Source organism: Leucoraja erinacea, chromosome 22 (assembly GCF_028641065.1).
Source record: "Leucoraja erinacea ecotype New England chromosome 22, Leri_hhj_1, whole genome shotgun sequence".
In the NCBI taxonomy this organism is placed as follows: Eukaryota; Metazoa; Chordata; class Chondrichthyes; order Rajiformes; family Rajidae; genus Leucoraja; species Leucoraja erinaceus.
In genome coordinates this window covers 10203053-10221968 of record NC_073398.1, presented here as the reverse complement: position 1 = coordinate 10221968, position 18916 = coordinate 10203053, and the positions used below count along the sequence as shown (strand labels likewise).

The 18916-nt window shown below is 46.0% G+C and overlaps 1 protein-coding gene across 3 annotated transcripts in view; it reads left to right on the top strand.

Annotated features, from left to right (window-relative positions):
* bpgm (2,3-bisphosphoglycerate mutase) overlaps window positions 1-18916 on the top strand; it is a 29070-nt gene continuing 10154 nt past the window's right edge. Inside the window, exons 1-2 of one of the 3 annotated variants that reach the window (XM_055652934.1) lie at window positions 1-59; window positions 240-883. In XM_055652934.1, coding sequence (XP_055508909.1) covers window positions 286-883 — 598 coding nt within the window. In that variant the 5' untranslated portion in view covers window positions 1-59; window positions 240-285. The other 2 variants (XM_055652933.1, XM_055652932.1) reach the window with 2 other exon arrangements.

Here is an 18916-nt window from a genome sequence, read left to right as displayed (position 1 = left end):
TCGTGTTCTTTAACAAGATCTAAAATAGCAAACTATTTAAATCGAGTGTAGTGAAGCAGGTATTTGCTGATGCAAGACTAGCTGTCTCATACTCTCTCTATAAGGAAGTTCCACCACGCTTGTGTTCGCTGTGCTTTTAATACATCAAGTGTTCGTGCATTCGTCAAGTCAACTTTATTCTGTAACAATCACAGTTCGATGGGATCCCCAATGACCTGTTAATTTTGTCTGTTTTGCAGAGTTCCTTTGAAGCTGTGGGTTGAACTGAATGACATTTGCATCAACATGACATTCAAGCTTGTGTTGCTGAGGCATGGGGAGAGCGCTTGGAATAAGGAAAACCGGTTCTGCAGTTGGGTCGACCAGAAGCTGACGGAGAACGGTATAAAAGAAGCTCAGACCTGCGGAAACGTTCTGAAAGCGGCTGGATTTGAATTCGACCTTGTGCTTACGTCCATTTTGAGTCGATCGATCCAAACCGCGTGGTTGGTGTTGCACGAGATGGGGCAAGAATGGGTGCCGATCGAAAGCTCGTGGCGACTCAACGAGCGCCATTACGGCGCGTTGATAGGTCTCAACCGGGCAGAGTTGGCTGCTCTTCACGGAGAAGAAAAGGTAAAAGTTTGGAGGAGAAGCTATGACGTCACCCCTCCTCCCATAGACGAGTCGCATGCAAACTACAAGGAGATTTACACCGACCGGAGGTACAACTTCTGCGATGTTCCGAAGGACAAGCTACCCAAAACCGAAAGTCTGAAGGAGGTTCTTGATAGACTGCTGCCGTATTGGAACGAGGTTGTTGCTCCAGAGGTGAAGAAGGGGAAAACCATTCTGATATCTGCTCACGGAAACAGCACCAGGGCTCTGCTCAAGCACCTGGAAGGTAATACTAGTTCTTGCATGCCGATTGACGGAGAGTATTTGTGCTTTGCTATGCTATATTGAGATGCTGCTGGCTTATTGATGGCATCCTTGCACCCGTGGCTGGCAAGGGGAGCACCCTACCTACTTCGGGAAGAATAGGTCGTGACATTCTCTCCATTAATCCCCACCATCAAGAGGACCACAGGCATCCAAGACAGACATTAGCAAGATTGGTTGTGATTTGACAGTTTTTAACCTCTATCTCATCAATAGATTATACAGTCATTTGGTTTCACTTCCTTATCTATGTATCTCCCTCTTCCCTGACGTCAGTCTGAAGAAGGGTCTTGATTCGGAATGTTACCCATTCCTTCTCTCCAGAGATGCTGCCTGTCCTGCTCAGTTACTCCAGCATTTTGTGTCTATTTTCTTCTATTGGTTGTCTTAGCATCAACTATTGAGGAATGGTTATACTTGAACTTTACCAACTTGGTATAATTGTTAACCGATTCATTTATAAATGCTCATTTTATGAATTCACTGTTTCAACCAGGAGGATGAAAATGGCAGGTGAAACATTCGAGATGTATGAAATGGCAGGAACGTAACTGTACTGTACCTTACTTCTCAGCTAGTAGTAGTGTTACAAATGGAGTATTTCACAGATATCATAGAAACAACATGGGCGGCACAGTGGTGCAGCTAGTAGAGCTGCAACCTCAATCCTGGGTTTGATCCCGACCTCGGGTGCTGTCTGTGTGGAGTTTGCATGTTCTTCCTGTCACCGTGTGGTGACTGTGTCTCCGGGTACTCTGGCTTCTTCTCACATCCCCAAATCGTGCAGGTTTGTAAGTTAAGTGATCTCTATAAATTGCTCTGTGTATGTAGGGAGTGGGTGTGAAAGTGGGATAACATAGAACTAGTGTGAACGGGAGATTGATAGCTGGGCCGGCATGGACTCAATGGGATGAAGGGCCCGTTTCCATGCTGTATCTTTCAAGTCAATTCAACATCTGGAAAACAACCATACTGAATTATTGAAAGAGTAGGTGAGAATAATGCAGGAGATTAATGTCTTGGATATTCATATTTCGCTACATCGACGGCTGCTTTGGTGCCACCTCCTGCACCCACACACAACTGACTGACTTCATCCACTTCACCACTAACTTCCATCCGGCACTCAAATACACCTGGACCATTTCCGACACTTCCCTACCATTCCTTGACCTCACTATCTCCATTGCAGGTGATAGACTTCTGACCGACATACACTATAAACCCACTGACTCCCATGGCTATCTGGACTACACTTCTTCCCACCCTGCTTCCTGTAAGGACTCCATCCCCTACTCCCAATTCCTCCGTCTACGCCGCATCTGCTCCACGGATGAGGCGTTCCACACCAGGACATCTGAAATGTCCTCATTATTCAGGGAACGGGGGTTCCCCTCCTCCACCATAAATGAGGCTCGCACCAGGGTCTCTTCCATACCCCGCAACACTGCTCTCTCTCCCCATCCCCCCCACTCGCAACAAGGGCCGAGTCCCCCTAGTCCTCACCTTTCACCCCACCAGCCGTCACATACAAAAAGTAATCCTCCGTCAGTTTCGCCACCTCCAACGTGACCCCACCACTCGCCACATCTTCCCATCTCCCCCCATATCTGCCTTCTGCAAAGACCGCTCCCTCCATAACTCCCTTGTCAATTCTTCCCTTCCCTCTCGTACCACCCCCTCCCCAGGCACTTTCCCTTGCAACCGCAAGAGATGCAACATATTTGTCCCTTTACCTCCGCCCTCGACTCCGTTCAAGGACCCAAGCAATCGTTCCAGGTGCACCTGCATCTCTTCCAACCTCATCTATTGCGTCCGCTGCTCTAGATGTCAGCAGATCTATATCGGTGAGACCAAGCGGAGGTTGGGCGATCGTTTCGCCGAACACCTCCGCTCGGTCCGCAATAACCAAGCTGACCTCCCGGTGGCTCAGCACTTCAACTCCCCCTCCCACTCCGGCCTCTCTGTCCTGGGTCTCCTCCATGGCCACAGCGAGCAGCACCGGAAATTGGAGGAACAGCACCTCCTATTCCGTTTGGGGAGTCTGCATCCCGGGGCATGAACATCGAATTCTCCCAATTTTGTTAGTCCTTGCTGTCTCCTCCCCTTCCTCAGCCCCCCTGCTGTCTCCTCCCATCCCCCAGCCTTCGGGCTCCTCCTCCTTTTCCCTTTCTTGTCCCCGCCCACCCCCACCCCCGATCAGTCTGAAGAAGGGTTTCGGGCCGAAACGTTGCCTATTTCCTTCGCTCCATAGATGCTGCTGCACCCGCTGAGTTTCTCCAGCTTTTTTGTGTAATCTTGGATATTCAACTGGCCTTTCAATAATGTACATCATAATGCACTCATGACCTGGCTTAAATTATGGTGAGTCTGGGCAAGAGTCAAGTCAAGAGTGTTTAATTGCTGTATGTACCACAAATAATAAAATTCTTGCTTGCAGCAGCATAACAGGACAGTAAGCACAGTACTCCTAGATAACATAATAAACAACAACAAAATCATTATAGTAAAAACCCCAAATTAAAATGCAAAAAAAGCCCAGTCCTTAATGCAACCAAGACAGTTTGTAGTTCATAGAGCCTGATGGGTGTTGGGAAGGAGCTCTTCGGTTGAGGGATACAGCATGGAAACAGGCCCTTCAGCTCGCTGAGTCCACACTGATCATTGATTGCCCATTCACACCAGTTGTACATTATTCCCACTTTCACATCCACTCACTAGTGGCAATTTGCAGAAGGCCAAATAACCTACAAACTTGCACGTTATTGGGATGTGGGAGGGAACCGGAGCACGGAGAACATGCAAACTCCACTCAGATGGCAGCCGAGGTCAGGATTGACCTGGATCTCTGGCTTTGTGAGGCAGCAGGTGTACCTCTGTGCCACTCTCTGGTCTTGAACATGGAAAGATAGCTCCAATATGCACCTTCTATATGTCTTTCATTCATTTGTTCTATGTACCTTCTATGTCCCCTGTTTCCCTCTCCCATGACTCTCAGTCTGAAGAAGGGTCTCGACCCGAAACGCCACCTATTCCTTTTCTCCAGAGATGCTGCCTGACCCCCTGAGTTACTCCAGATTATTGTGACTTTCTTTGGTGTAAACCAGCATCTCCAGTTCCATCCTTACATATTCTGACCTGTGTCGGGTTCAAGGATGGTCACTCGGATCAATGAATTATGGAAGTTGCAGTCCAGAAGCATTGATCCTGGAAGATGCATGGACCAGGTATTAAAACCAAACCAAAATGTGCCCATTTTGCAGCTTGTACAACCATTTCAGTGAAAGCCCAACACACAGAGCAATCAGATTTGGTGCTTCCTGTTGCAGTTAATTCTAGTACACATTTTACTTGTCTGTTTCCTGCATGTGGTAATATCATGAAGGCAAGTGACTCAGCTTTGCTAAAGACAGGAATGAAATTGTGATCCGTGACATATTCTCAAACGAAGAGTGCCGCCAAGCCTAAAATACTGAATGCATGATTCAAAAACATATTGTTACATGTTTATAAATTAACCATGGATAGACACAGAGTGCTAGAGTATCTCAGCGGGCAGGTAGCACCTCTGGAGAACATGGATAAGGGATGTTTCCAATCGGTACCGTTCTTAAGACGTGAACATCGTCCATCAAAGGGTCCAGACCCGAAACGTCACCTATCTACGATCTCCAGAGGTGCTGTCTGACCCGCCGAGCTACTCAAGCACTTTGTGTTTTTCATAAACCAGCATTTTCCGTTCCTTGTGTCTCCAACACTGGCATCTAGGCTTTGTCTTTGATATGGCAGGTGCATCATAAAATCATGGGGGGAATAGATTGGGTGAATTCACAGTCTTTTTCCTTGGGAAGAGGAATCAACATCTGCAGGACGTCCAGAGATGCTGCCTGTCCCGCTGAGTTACTCCAGCATTTTGTGTCTATCTAGAGAACATACCTCGGTTTAAGGTGAGAGGGGAAAAATGTAATAGGAGCCTGAGGGGCAACTCTTTCACACAGAGGGTGGTAGGTATAGGATAGATAGTCACAGTCTTTTTCCCAGCGTTGTTTAAACATGGGTTTAAACTGAGAGGGAAAACTTAGAGGACCTGAGAGTAGGTTTTCCACATAAAAAGACGGTGGGTATATGGAAAGAGCTGCCAGAGAAGGTAATACAGACAGGAACAATAACAACATGAAAATACATTTGGATAGGTGCATGGATATGAAAGATTTAGAGGGATATATGGGCTGAACGCAGGGAAATGTGATTAGTTTGGATGGGGCATCTTGGTCACCATGGATGAGTTAGGCTGAAGGGCCTGTTTCTGTACTCTATGACTATGACTATGATTCGCTGCTGTGGATCGCTTTCCACCAGCTGCCTACTCAAACTGCCAATGTGGTAATGTGATCTTGATCCCCAAATCATTCATTTGAGTGTCTTCCTACACCTCTGGCAGCCTCTTTCTTAAGATCGCATCTTGATCTTCATGACCTTTGCTCAGAAACTGCTCAGTGCTGCTCTTCCTTAAATACACTTTTGATTTGGATGAAAAACAAAATATGGAAAATTGCAAATAAGCTATGAATTGCATAAAGTTGATGATTTTGTTTTATTCCTGGAAACCCTTGTCTGGCTCTGTAATCGCTAGGCTTGGCTATTCAATTTTTGATCAGTCCCCTATCTTTGTCCCAACAAAGATCTGCACATGCAAAATTAGTGTAGAAAATCATGAGAGGGATAGGGTGAATGGACCAGGGTAGAGGAATCAAGAACCAGAGGGCATCGGTTTAAGGCGAGAGAGAAAAATGTCCTATGGATCTTAGTGAGGGTTGTGGGTACTGGGCACAAGCTTTCCGAGGAGTTAGTTAAGGTGGGTACAATAACAGCATTAAAAGACACTTAAAAAGGTACAGATAGTGCAAAGCTTGGATAGAATGGATGTGGAGAGAATGTTTCCACTAGTTGGATAGTCTAGGACCAGAGGTCATAGCCTCAAAATTATAAGATGTTCCTTTAGGAAGGAGATGAGGAGGAATTTCTTTAGTCAGAGAGCAGTGAATCTGTGGCATTCTTTGCCAAAGAAGGTTGTGGGTACCAAATCAATATATATTTTTAAGGCAGATAGATAGATTCTTGATTATTACAGTAGGTTTTCCAGGTATCAAGGGTTATGGGGAGAAGGCAGGAGAATGGGGTTAGGAAGGTGAGATAACCATATAACCATATAACAATTACAGCACGGAAACAGGCCATCTCGGCCCTACAAGTCCATGCCGAACAAATTTTTTTCCCCTTAGTCCCACCTGCCTGCACTCGTACCATAACCCTCCATTCCCTTCTCATCCATATGCCTATCCAATTTATTTTTAAATGATACCAATGAACCTGCCTCCACCACTTCCACTGGGAGATCATTCCACACCGCCACCACTCTCTGCATAAAGAAGTTCCCCCTCATATTACCCCTAAACTTCTGTCCCTTAATTCTGAAGTCATGTCCTCTTGTTTGAATCTTCCCTATTCTCAAAGGGAAAAGCTTGTCCACATCAACTCTGTCTATCCCTCTCATCATTTTAAAGACCTCTATCAGGTCCCCCCTTAACCTTCTGCGCTCCAGAGAATAAAGACCTAACTTATTCAACCTATCTCTGTAACTTAGTTGTTGAAACCCAGGCAACATTCTAGTAAATCTCCTCTGTACTCTCTCTATTTTGTTGACATCCTTCCTATAATTTGGCGACCAAAATTGTACACCATACTCCAGATTTGGTCTCACCAATGCCTTGTACAATTTTAACATTACATCCCAGCTTCTATACTCAAGATAGATCAGTCATGATTGAATGGGAAAGTAAGATTGATGGTCCAAATGGCCTAATTCAGCTCCTATCACATGATCTTATAACATGATAGGGACCAAATGTGGGCAAATGGGACTAGTTTAGATGGGGCATCTTGAGGGCCATGGGCATTGAGCCAAAGAACCTGCTTACATCAAAGATAGACAACAGGTTAGGAAGCATCTCTGGAGAAAAGAAATGGGTGGCATTTCAGGTCGAGACCCTCCTATGACTCTATGCTGTACGTATCTTATGCCAATTTATCTTCACGCATTGCACTTGTTCATTACTGACTTGGATATAATGCTCTGTTTAGAAGTGACGATACCTCTGCCCACCACAGGTCTCTTGCCACTCTGCCCCTCCCCACCCAAACTCCCCAGGTCAATCACCGCACCACCCAGCCCATCGGATCTTCCAGAAGTTTGCTCACCTGTCTCTGATCTTTTGCATGCTCCACATTTTGATTGCTCTGCCGTTGATGCTTCCACCTGAAGCTGAAACTTCACTCGGGCAACCTAACTTTTTTGTCCTTTTACGATAGGCTTACCTCCTTTGCCAGGCTGCTAGTCATCTGTCCTGATATGTATTTGGTTTATTTATTGTCATGTTTACAGAGATACGGTTAGTAGCTTGTTCTGCATGCAGTTTAACACAAAATGCTGGAGTAATGTCGCGGGTCAGTCTGCATCTGTGAAAGACGTGGATGAGAGCCAGGGTCAGGGCCTTTCCTAAATAACACTTCTGGAACAGCAATCAGAGACTCCACATTCTGGCGCCATCTTGCAAATTCCAAGTCTCTGAAAAGTCCGTTCTTGATATTTGTTATGTTAACAATGCTAAATGTTGTAAATATGAATGTCGTGGGATTGATGATTATGTTAAAAGCACTGTGTTAAAGCATTGTGTAGCCGATGGCTGTAGTGCAGTAATGGATAGTAAGATTGCTATTTTATGTAATTGCTTGGACTTGTTTGTTGATGGCCATTGCTTTATGAAATACAGGCAATTGTGGATTTGAGTTTAAATAGTTAAACCTTCTGCAGTTTAACACAAAATGCTGGAGTAATGTCGCGTGTCAGACAGCATCTCCAAAAGACATGGATAGCGGCCGTTTTGGGTCAGGGCCTTTCTTCAGACCATGTTCTCCAGAGATGCTGCCTGACCAGCTGAGTTACTCCAGCACTATGAGTTCTACGCATGATTCCAGTATCTATCTGTAGTTCTTAATGACCACGACCTTCTGTGGTTAGCAGTTTGAAGTCTTAACTTGCAGTTAACCCCAACATTCACACTTTTCAACCAAAGTTAGTGATCAGTTCGAAATTTTCTCCCTACTGTGTTAGTCACACAAGCGCCATTTGTACTAAAATGCAAGTCAGCTAAATTAATGGAGACCATTAAATAAATTATTTCTGGTGCAGACATTTGCATTGTCCAATTCCTTTTATGGTTCATAAAATCTGAGTAATTTCCTCTAACCCTAGCCCTGGCGTGCAAATCTCAGATTGTTGAAAGTGTATATGTTGACATTTGGATATGCGGTCCAGTTGACATTAGAGTGATGTGACCTTTGACGTTTCGAGTGGGCAGTGCATCTGAAACCACTCTTACTGAATCGTTATTAATAGATCACTGTGGGAGCAGAGGCTGAGTGCAGTAAACTGCTGGTGTGAGAAAAGACCAATAAATCTAAGATTAGATCAGGCTGGGAACTGCATTTGCTCTTTTAGAAAGCAAGACTTCAGCTCCAAACCATTGCAAGAAATAATTTGCAGTGACTTTAGAAGCCCTAAGGTGACTGTTCGTCACATATTGTGGGCTAAAATATGACAAAGTGCTGGCGTTACTCAGCAGGTCAAGCAGCATGTCTGGAGAACTTGGATATGGGAACTTTTAGGCCGGGATCCTCCTTCATTCGGACTGTTTATCACAACCTTAGAGGATGAGATTACCCAAAGCATTGTTCATTTTTTCTGAATTAGCATCTGAGGGGACAGTTCCCAAATAAGCCCAATATATAAATGACACATTACTGCTTGAAAGGTAGAAGTATGTCATTTGTTTTATGCTATACAACAAATCATATATTTTCCTTGAAAAAAAATCTGATTTGTTATATATATTGTAAAACAAATGATATATAATGAATTCCTCCTTGAGAGTGGCACACGTGCCTGCGATGAATGTGCTATACAAGTTACATTTGTCTCTTTGTCCATGAACTATAGACAATCTGTTTTGGGCGTACCCTGTACTACAAACTTCATTGGAGTGAATCCTAAACTCAAACTACTCTGCGTTTTCTTGATGATTAGAATATTGGTGTGAGAAAGAAGGGGAGGGAGAAAAGGGCAAATGCCATTATTAATTTTAGCAAAGACAATAATTATATTATAAGCAGCAGAATGGGTTGAAGCAGGATTGGAATGTTATTAACAGTGGAGACCAACTGAGCGAGGTGGCACAGTGGCGCAGCGGTAGAGCTGCTGCCTCATAGCACCAGACACTCGGGTTCGGTCCTGCCATGGGAGTTGTCTGTGTGTAGTTTGTACGTTCACCCTGTGACCGCATGGGTTTCCTCCCATATTCTGAAGACGTGCGGGTTTGTAGGTTAATTGACCCTTTGTAGGGAATGGATGTAAAAGTTGGATAGTGGCTTGTCCCACTTTCCCGAGTTACTCACGAATTCTGCCAAGTTGTCCCCTTGATTCAAACTCGGAGAATGTCCGTAGCGAGTCCGTAGGAGTCTGTAGATATATCGTAGCAGCCCGTTATGCCAGCCGTAGGTACTCGGGGCATCAGGTAAGTCGGGACGTTTTTTTCAGCATTGACCAAAAAGTCCATAAATAAAAAGATAGGCAGGAGGAGGAGTTTGTAGATCACAAAACTCTTGATTTTTTTTAAGGTCCTTTCAACTCGGCAGAGGACTCGGGAAAGTGGGACAGGCCCTTTAGTGTGAACGGGTGATCGATGGTTGACGAGAACTCCATGGGCCAAAAGTCCTGTTTCCATGCTTTATTTCGAAATTAAACTGAAAAAAAAAATCAGCTTAGTTTATAATAGTCTACCATGAAAATATTTAGTCTAACACACACATTTCCCAAATTCATCTTTTGTCCAGTTGAAGGAAGGAAGCGTGGGTGTGTCAGCTGTTTGAAAGGATTGCCGCATTATACTTGTCTTATATTTGCCTGTTTTATGTATTAAATGTTTGTTTTCTGTTAATGAGTATTTGAATTGAGTACAAACCCAGGGGAAGAAAATCGAATCGAATCAAACTGGGAAGCTCAATGTGAATGCAGGTGAATTGAGGCTCCTTCGGTGTTGTTAATAAAACACTATCTGGAGACTGCCAGCAGAGGGTGAGAGTGTATTGGCGTAGGTAGGAGTAGCACTCCAGTCAGTAGAGTTTATTGTCATCTGCACAAGCTCGGTGAGCTGCAGGTACAATGAAAATACTGCTTGATGCAGCATCACAGTCACCTAGATTCAGGCAGCACAAGAAAGCATAATTTATGCATAAATTATACATAAAGCAACAAGTCCATGGTCTTTAATGTTCTGTTGCTGAGGTAGGATTAAGGTTGTGCAGGTTGTGTCATGAATCTGATGGTTGTAGGAAAGTAGCTGTTCGTGAGCCTGGTGGTGTGGGACTTCAGGCTTCTGCACCTCCTGCCTGACGGTAGCAGCGAGAAGACTGCCCGGCCCGGATGCTGGGGATCCTTGATGGTAACGGCTGGTGTAGATCCGTTTGATGGTGGGGAGGGCTGTGCCTGTGATCGACTGGGCTGAGTCCACCATTCTCTGCAACCTCCTTCGTTCCTGTGCATTAGAATTACCATAGCAGGCCATGATGCAACCAGTATGGATACATTCCACAGTGCATCTGTCAAAGTTTGTTGGAATAATGTTGAATCTCTTTAAATTCTTAAGAAAATAGAAGCACTTGTTTATCTTCTTCATGATTATATATATGTGCCGGGCCCAGGACAGGTCATCCAAGATATTAATGCCCAGGAATTTGAAACTGCTAACTCTCTCCACCATCGACCCACTAAAGAAAGCTGGCGTATGGTCTCTCGACTTCCCCTTTCTGCAATTAGCCATTTTCTGGGCGTTGAGTGGATCGAGGGCTTGCTCGCCACGGACTGATGATGGAGGATACGCCAGTAAGCCCGGCTCACCCACCACGGTCTGCTGATTCAGCCCCGACCCACCGGCGTCCAAAGGACCCGCGCCGCTTAGAACGAGGGAGTGACTCGTGAGGTGGACTGTCGAGAGCATAGTGGTCCCACTCTGCCGAGAGCAACCTGGTGAGGGGGCCGCCGAGAATTAAGTGGGGACAAGGCAGGCCTGTTTCGCGCTACGAGCAGAAGAAAAAACTGTTCGATTAACGTGGTGACTCTCGTGTACTGCCTAGGTGAGATCTGCTGTACGATTTTACCAGGTTGTATGCAAAACAAAGCATTTACTATACCTAGCTACATGTGACAATAAAGTATCCTTGAATCATTGTTGTGGCACCACGCACCCAGCTCTATCTCTCTCCTATTTGCTGATTCATCACCACCCATGATTCAGCCAACAAGCGTGGTGTTGTTGGCGAGTTTAGAGGTGGCATCGGAGCTGTGCTTGGCCATATGGTCATGGGTGTAAAGAGAGTACAGCAGGGGGCTAAGTATGCAGCCTTGAGGTGCCCGTGTGTTGATGGTCAGTGAGGAGGAGGTGTTACCGATCCACACTGGCTGAAGTCTGCTGATGAGGAAGTTCACTTTTTCACTGCCAAGTTTGTTTCACTATTAGCCATGACCCGTGTCTACCCGGGGGTGGCACTGAACAGTTTGTGGATCCAGTTGCAAAGGGAGGTACAGAGATCCAGGTCTTGAAGCTTGGTAATGAGATTGGAGGGAGTAATTGTTTTGTGCATTGAGCTGTACATGTTCTTGTTATCCAAATGGTCCAGACCAGAGTGGAGAGCCAGTGAGAGAGCAAAGAACTACAGATGCTGCTTAATACACACAAGGACACAAAGTGCTGGAGTAACTCAGCGGGTCAGGCAGCCTTGCTGGGGAACATGTGCCAGGTGCAATGAGTGAACAACTCTTCCAGTCTAAGCACCTCCCTACCTGCAGAATGAAATCCACCAACATGGCTCAGATGACTGAGGTGAGTATTCACAGCAGCACTTTTTTTTCCCCAGTGGAAATACTTACAACAGATGCAGAAAGCTCTTACATCTAAAGGTACAGTTGAAATCCCCTGTCTTCCACACCATCTGAAACCAACACTTAATAAATTTCCATTCACAAGTGGAGAATTAGTCACAGGAAGATTGACCTTGGTGAACACTGGTAGGCTGGCTGAATGAACGATTTGTTCCAGCTATAAAATGGTTATATCCTGAGGTGACAGGTATTCAGCAGCAGCACTTTTTGAAACAAAGTATGCTGTAAATCGACTCATTAAAGGTACAGTTGAAATCCCCTGTCTTCCACACCATCTGAAACCAACACTTAATAAATTTCCATTCACAAGTGGAGAATTAGTCACAGGAAGATTGACCTTGGTGAACACTGGTAGGCTGGCTGAATGAACCATTTGTTCCAGCTATAAAATGGTTATATCCATGTACAGGGCCCAGGACAGGTCATCCAAGACATTAATGCCCAGGAATTTTAGAGCAAGCAGCTCTCGTTTTAGAGTCAAGAGTGTTTTTTGGTCGTATGTCCCAAAATGATGGAACAATGAAATTCTTACTTGCAGCAGCACAACAGAAATGTAAACATAGTATGCTGTAAACACTATAATACACAACATTTATATATAATATATTTGGAGGTTGTAGTGTTTAATAGTAAGATTAAACGAGTACTTACCAGTACGAAGTTTGATCTGTATTTTATGAGGAGTTACGATGAGGGATTACGTGAAGAACCCACCCAGCGCGCAGGCGCGGCATACTTCCAAGCAGCGGTGTGGAATCACAGATAGACACTAGTTGAAGTAAAGATAGTGAAGACCAACGAGACATTAGTCCGAATTTGATCTATATAATGAGGGTGGGAGCGGAGGGCACGTAATCCCTCATCGTAACTCCTCATAAAATACAGATCAAACTTCGTACTGGTAAGTACTCGTTTAATCTTACTATTTTACTTCGGAGTCACGTGAGTGACTACGTGAAGACTTCAAAGGTCTGTGATTTCAAACCGTGTAACAGTTATATCACTCACTGCCGAAAGGTCATCGAGGGAGGAAGTGGTAGCTAGAGACCAACAAGTTTGTTTAGTTATAAAAGAAATATTTATTAACTATAAAAAAAACAAAATAGCTCCCATGGGCTTTAAATCATAACTTTGCGGTTTGTAAAACAGTATCCGCAAAGACGTCCTGTTCCATCAGCGGTTTGTTGTAAAATCGTTGGAATGTCGATTCCCTTGACCATCCCGCTGCTCTGAGGATGTGGTCGAGGGGAACCTGCATCCTATCCGCCGCTGAGGTGGACGCTGCCCTGGTTGAATGGGATTTAAAAACATTAGTGTTAATCCCTGCCATGCTGAGGACCTGTTTCAACCATCTGGATAATGTTTGGCTGGTTACCCGTCCAAAAGGCTTCCTGTGGCTAACCCATAAGGCTTTGTCTCTCCCTCTTAGCGTTTGGGTAGTGTCTAGATAATGTTGAAGGTGGGTCACCACACACAGCCTAGGTTCTGGAGGGTAAGCCCGGAAGATCATCGGGGAGTTTGATGTACCTGGTCTACTTTGTTTTACCAACCCCGGCATAGTGAAAGTAATGGTATCTGGGGTGGTCACCATGTAGTTTAGATTAAGCTGATGGAGCGACTGGACCCTTTGAGCTGAGACAAGCGCCATGAGCATGAGGGTTTTGTAAGTGGCCTGTTCCAGGCTCAGGGATCCCACCGGAGGCCAACCTCGAAGGTGTGTGAGAACTACACTCACATCCCACATGTGAGTGTATCTAGGCGTAGGGGGTTTGGTATTAAAGATCCCCTTAAGGAGTCTGATGACTAGAGGGTGGGATCCCACACTATGCTGTTCTATCGGCATTAGATATGCGGACAGTGCGCTCCGAGCCGTGTTGATGGCACTGTAGCTCATCTTGAGATCATGGTGCAGGTGGGCCAGGAACTCCAGCACATCCGAGATCGAAGTCGTCGTGTAGGATGTCCCTGCGTCCAGACAGTACTGTTCCCATTTCCTGATGAAGGTCAGGTACTGTTTCTTGGTGGAAACTCGCAGGGATGCCGACATGGTGGTGATTGTTCTGTCTGATAACCCCAATCCCCGGTAAGGCCTGTTCAAAATCTGGAAACCAGGAGTTTCAATTTTTGGTGGCATGGATGGCTAATGCCAGTTACCGGGTGAGTCAATAATTTGGGGTGGTGTTGAAGGACCATTGGTGTCTCTACCACCATGTCGTGGAACATTGGGAACCATGGTTGGGTAGGCCAGTCGGGCACGACCAGAATGCCAGAGGCTGAGTCTGCCTGAATTTTCTGGAGTACCCGACTGATGAGGCAGAAGGGAGGGAAAGCATAGAAAAAGAAATTTCCCCAGTCCAGCGTGAAGGCATCTACCGCTGCTGCCTCTGGGTCTGGTTCCCAAGCCACATACATGGGTAGTTGGTGATTTAACCTAGACGCAAACAAATCTATATCTGGCGTACCATATTGCTTGATAATTTTAGCAAATGATTTTGGGTCCAACATCCATTCGATGTTGTCGTTGAATTTTCGTGACCTGGTGTCCGCCACTAAATTTAGCTTGCCTGGTAAATAGGCAGCTGATAGCCAAATATGTCTCTCGACACACCATTGCCAGATTATAGCAGTTAATTTGTTGCATGATACTGATTTAATGCCACCCATGTGCTGGATATAAGATACTGCCGTAGTGTTGTCGATCATAATTCTAACATGCACGTGTCGCATACCAGATGCATATGCTTTTAGCCCATAAAAGGCGGCGAGCATTTCCAAAAAGTTAATGCCCAGTGAGTGTAGTAGCGATGCCTCTGAATTAGTCCATCTGCCACCTGTGCTGTCTTTGGAGTTAGTAGCTCCCCAGCCTAAAGCACTGGCATCCGTTGCAATGGTTATGTTAGGATTGGTTACGGTGATAGGACTGTGACTGTGCCAAATATTGTCAACCCACCACTGAAGTTCTAATTTGGCTTCAGCGGGTAAATCCATTTTGCGATCATAATGCCCCCTATGAAGGCGTAATGCATGAGTCCTTGCTCTTTGGAGATTTTGATAATGCAAGGGCCCATGTTGGGCAGCCGGAAATGCTGCTACTATAGAGCCAATAACTCTGGCTACATGCCGTATTCTAGGTTGCGGTGTGGCAATTAAATGGCTACAAGCTTCAATGAGTGAAACTGTTTTGTTTCTGGGCAGAGTGACAGTCATGTGAATCGTGTCAATAGTGAAGCCTAAGTAATCCATGTTAGTAGTAGGCTCCAATATGGATTTATCTGGGTGGAGGATAAAACCCAAAGTTTCAAGGAGTTGTTTAGTGGCTAACACTCCTGCGACAGCTTGATCCCGTGTTCTTCCTAATATGAGAACATCGTCCAGATAGGCCACTACTAAATGTTTTAATTCTCTCAATTTCTTCATGGCCACTTTAAGAATTTTCGTAAATAGTCTGGGAGCTGTCGTTAAACCATTGGGCAAAGCTCGGTACTGCCATAGCTGGCCCCTCCAGATAAATTTCAGATATTTAAAGTAATCTTTATGAATGGGTACCAAATAGTAAGCATCTTTGATATCTATGCTTGCCATGTAGTATCCCTTGGAGATCAGTTGTCTGGCAGTGACAAATGTCTCCATTTTGAAATGTTGATACTCAACAGACTGATTAAGTGATGTCAGGTCAATAATAATGCGACATCCACCATCTTTTTTTAGTTTTGAAAAAAATTTGATACAAATTCTTGCGGCTCGTGTGTGGTCATTTCTATGATGCCTTTAGCCACGAGCCGATCAAGTTCAGCTTGTCCTTCTACCTTCTCAACTGCCGAGGGAAGGAACACCCTTTGGGGCATGTGCTGAACTGGCGGTTCTACGCCTGGTTTGAATTCAATCTTGTATCCACTAATACTGTTGAGTATAAACTGATTGTTAGTAAGGGAGCACCAAACATGCTTGAAGAACCTCAAACGTCCCCCTGTTAATACTACACCCTTTGTCTGTGTATGTTGACAGGAACCAGACCCACCTACCTCCATGTTCACTTGTGGGGTCGTTTCCGGTGGGTCTGGCCCAAGGTTGTCCGTGTTGGTGCTGCGGGGGGGCGGCGCATCTTCCCACGGCTCCGCCCTGGGCCCCGCTCTAAAAAAGAGCACTGGGGGTAGTGGGAGGCGGTCACCAGGCTTTCACCAGCTCGGTATCTGCTGGTGGCTGCCGAGGCGTGCGGCCAACTGGGTGTCTTCGCCCTGCTCGGTCCTGGCCCTGCCCTCATGAGGCCTACTGGTTTTGCCGCCTCTTCCAACTCCTTGAGCCTTTTGGGCAGATCCGCACCAAATAGCAGCGCCTGTCGTTCGGGCGCTGGAGCTTTACAGAGGCCCGCATATGTTGGGTTGAGGGCAGGCCTGATGTTGTCCCGCCGTAGGTTGTTTAGCTCGTACGTGGTGCCGCACATCAGTGCGAGGGCATCTTGCTGGGGTATGGTCAGGTCTTCCTCCCCAACTGACCGAGCAAAGGCGGTGACGGCTGCTGAGTGTAGCTTCAGGACTCGCTGCATTTTTACCTCCTGAGCCCTTATGTGCTGCCCCAGCTGGTTCCAGATCTGCCCATTTACCGTCTTGACCTTCAGCGCCTCGCAATTTTCGGGCGCGATGTAGTTGTCAAGGGCCTGCTGGACAGCCTTGTCCTGCAGCGGGTTGTTGGACAGCCTGTTTATAGTTGCCGCCATTCTGGGTGGCAACACCATCCCAGTTGTTGGTGGTGCCGCATATCGGCCCACTACACCCAGTAGCTCTTCTTCCGGCACGCCCGGCATGCTGACGATATCCTCCGCCTGCCCTTGGGATAGGCCAGCCCAGTCCTGGCCTCCCTTACTGCCCTCGAATATAGAGGGTACAGAAGGGTGTGGAGAGGAGGAGGCCAAAGCCCGTCCTCCTGGGAGATGCCGCATCTCCTCATTAATCATACGTTCGAGGAGCTGCCTCATGCAGCTCATCCGAACGTCTCCCCTTTTCGGTGGGGGAGAGTGTTCCCGTTCCTCCGAATCATCGGAGGACACCGGCCGGTCGGTTTTCTGTGTCGCCTTCCTCCCTGTGCGGGGCGTCGAGATTTGCAGCACTGGGGGCGGCTCGGTGTCGGGTGAGCGGGAGCGTTGAAAAAGCTCCTCCGCTGCGAGAGGCTGCCGTCCCGCTATGGACCCGTCCTCGGGTGGAGTAGGGCAGGCAGTCCTCCTGGCTGGTCGCTTGCGAGAGGCCATTATTCTCTCTAGCGCGACTCTGAAACAAAAAAGGCACTTACCTGAGGTCTCGTCTTTATGCTGCAGCTGGAGAGCCTGGCTCCAGCTGCTGCCGCTGTTGCACTGCTGACGTAATGCCGCGCCTGCGCGCTGGGTGGGTTCTTCACGTAGTCACTCACGTGACTCCGAAGTAAAATAGTCTGATGGTTGGAGGCAAGATGCTGGTCCTGAACCTGGATGTTATAGTTTTCAGAGTTCTGTACTTCTTTCTGATAACAGGACTGAAGTAAGAGTGTGTCCAGGGTGGTGTGCGTCTCTGATGATGCTGGCTGCCTTTTTGAGGCAGCGACTCCTGTAGATCCCTTTGATGGTGGGGAGTTCAGTGCCCGTGATGGACTGGGCAGTCTTCACTTTTTTCAATTTTCTTCGTTGTGTGAGTTCGAGTTGCCGAACCGGGCCGTGATGCCACCAGTCAATATGCTCTCTAATATGCCACTATAGAGACCCGGGAACATCACTGAGGCAGCAGCCCAGCTCAGTACTCGGGGAATGCCGGGTGCTGGAGGTGAAATATGAAACCAAGAATCTCTTTCTGAAGAAGGGTCCCGGCCCAATCAAAAACCAGAGGGCATATGTTCAAGGGGAGAGGGGAAAAATTTAATAGAAACCTGACAGGCAACATTTTCACTCAGAGGGTGGTGGGTATATGGAACAAGCTGCCTGAGGAGGTCATTAAGACAGGTACTAATATCATTTGGATAAGTACATGGATAGGAAGGGTTTAGAGGGATATGGGCCAAACACGAGCAAATGGAGTGATCTTTTATGGGGCATCTTGGTCAGCATGGACGGCATGCGTTCAAGGACCTGTTGCCATGCTGAAAGACTCAATAATACATAAAAATGAAAATGGTTAAAATCCATTTGTGCTGACATCACTTATCTCTGAAAGAGCAATTAGGATGGTTCCATCTCTCTGTTCTCACATGTCCTCAAAAATGCTCTTTTTTTTAATCCAGTAGTTTGAGTAAAGTAGGAATTTAGTTTTTTAAATGTGCAAAATTGCGTTTTGGACTTTGAATTTGGGTGACGCAAGTAAAGCTCGTAAACTTCAAGCAACTTTTCCCAGTAATTTAGTAGGGAGAACTGTAATGTGACTGGAAATGAAATTGGTTGGGACGAATGACAAATCAAGTCGTCAGTCCAAGGGTTAACCTTGATTGCGAGGTTTGGTGTAACAGCCAACTGGCTTTCAAGGCGAGAAAATGATTGTGGCCTTTTATGGAAGTAATATGTCCTTCATCTGATGTTTAGGATAGATCGAGTGTTCTCGAAATATTGTACAGTGTGTTCCACAGGAAGTCTTTAAGCATATTTAGTGCTCAGTTGCAGCAAAACTGGAATAATTCTTCCTGTGACTAATTCTACACTTGTGAATGCAAGTTTATTAAGTGTTAGTTACAGATAGTGTGTAAGACTGGGTATTTCAACTGAACACAGCCGTTAGATTAAAGTGTTTTTTGTGCCTGTTGTAAGCACTTTCATTGGAAACAAAATGCTTCTGTAAATCCTCTCCCCAGTCGCCTAAGACATGCGAGTGGATTACAGAGGATTGTACCTAAACATTGGTGATCTGAATTGTTATCTTTTCTGCAATTCTAATCCCAGCCTTATTCTGTTTTGGGGCAGGTTCAAGCAGATGATGGGAGTCGAGGCAAAGT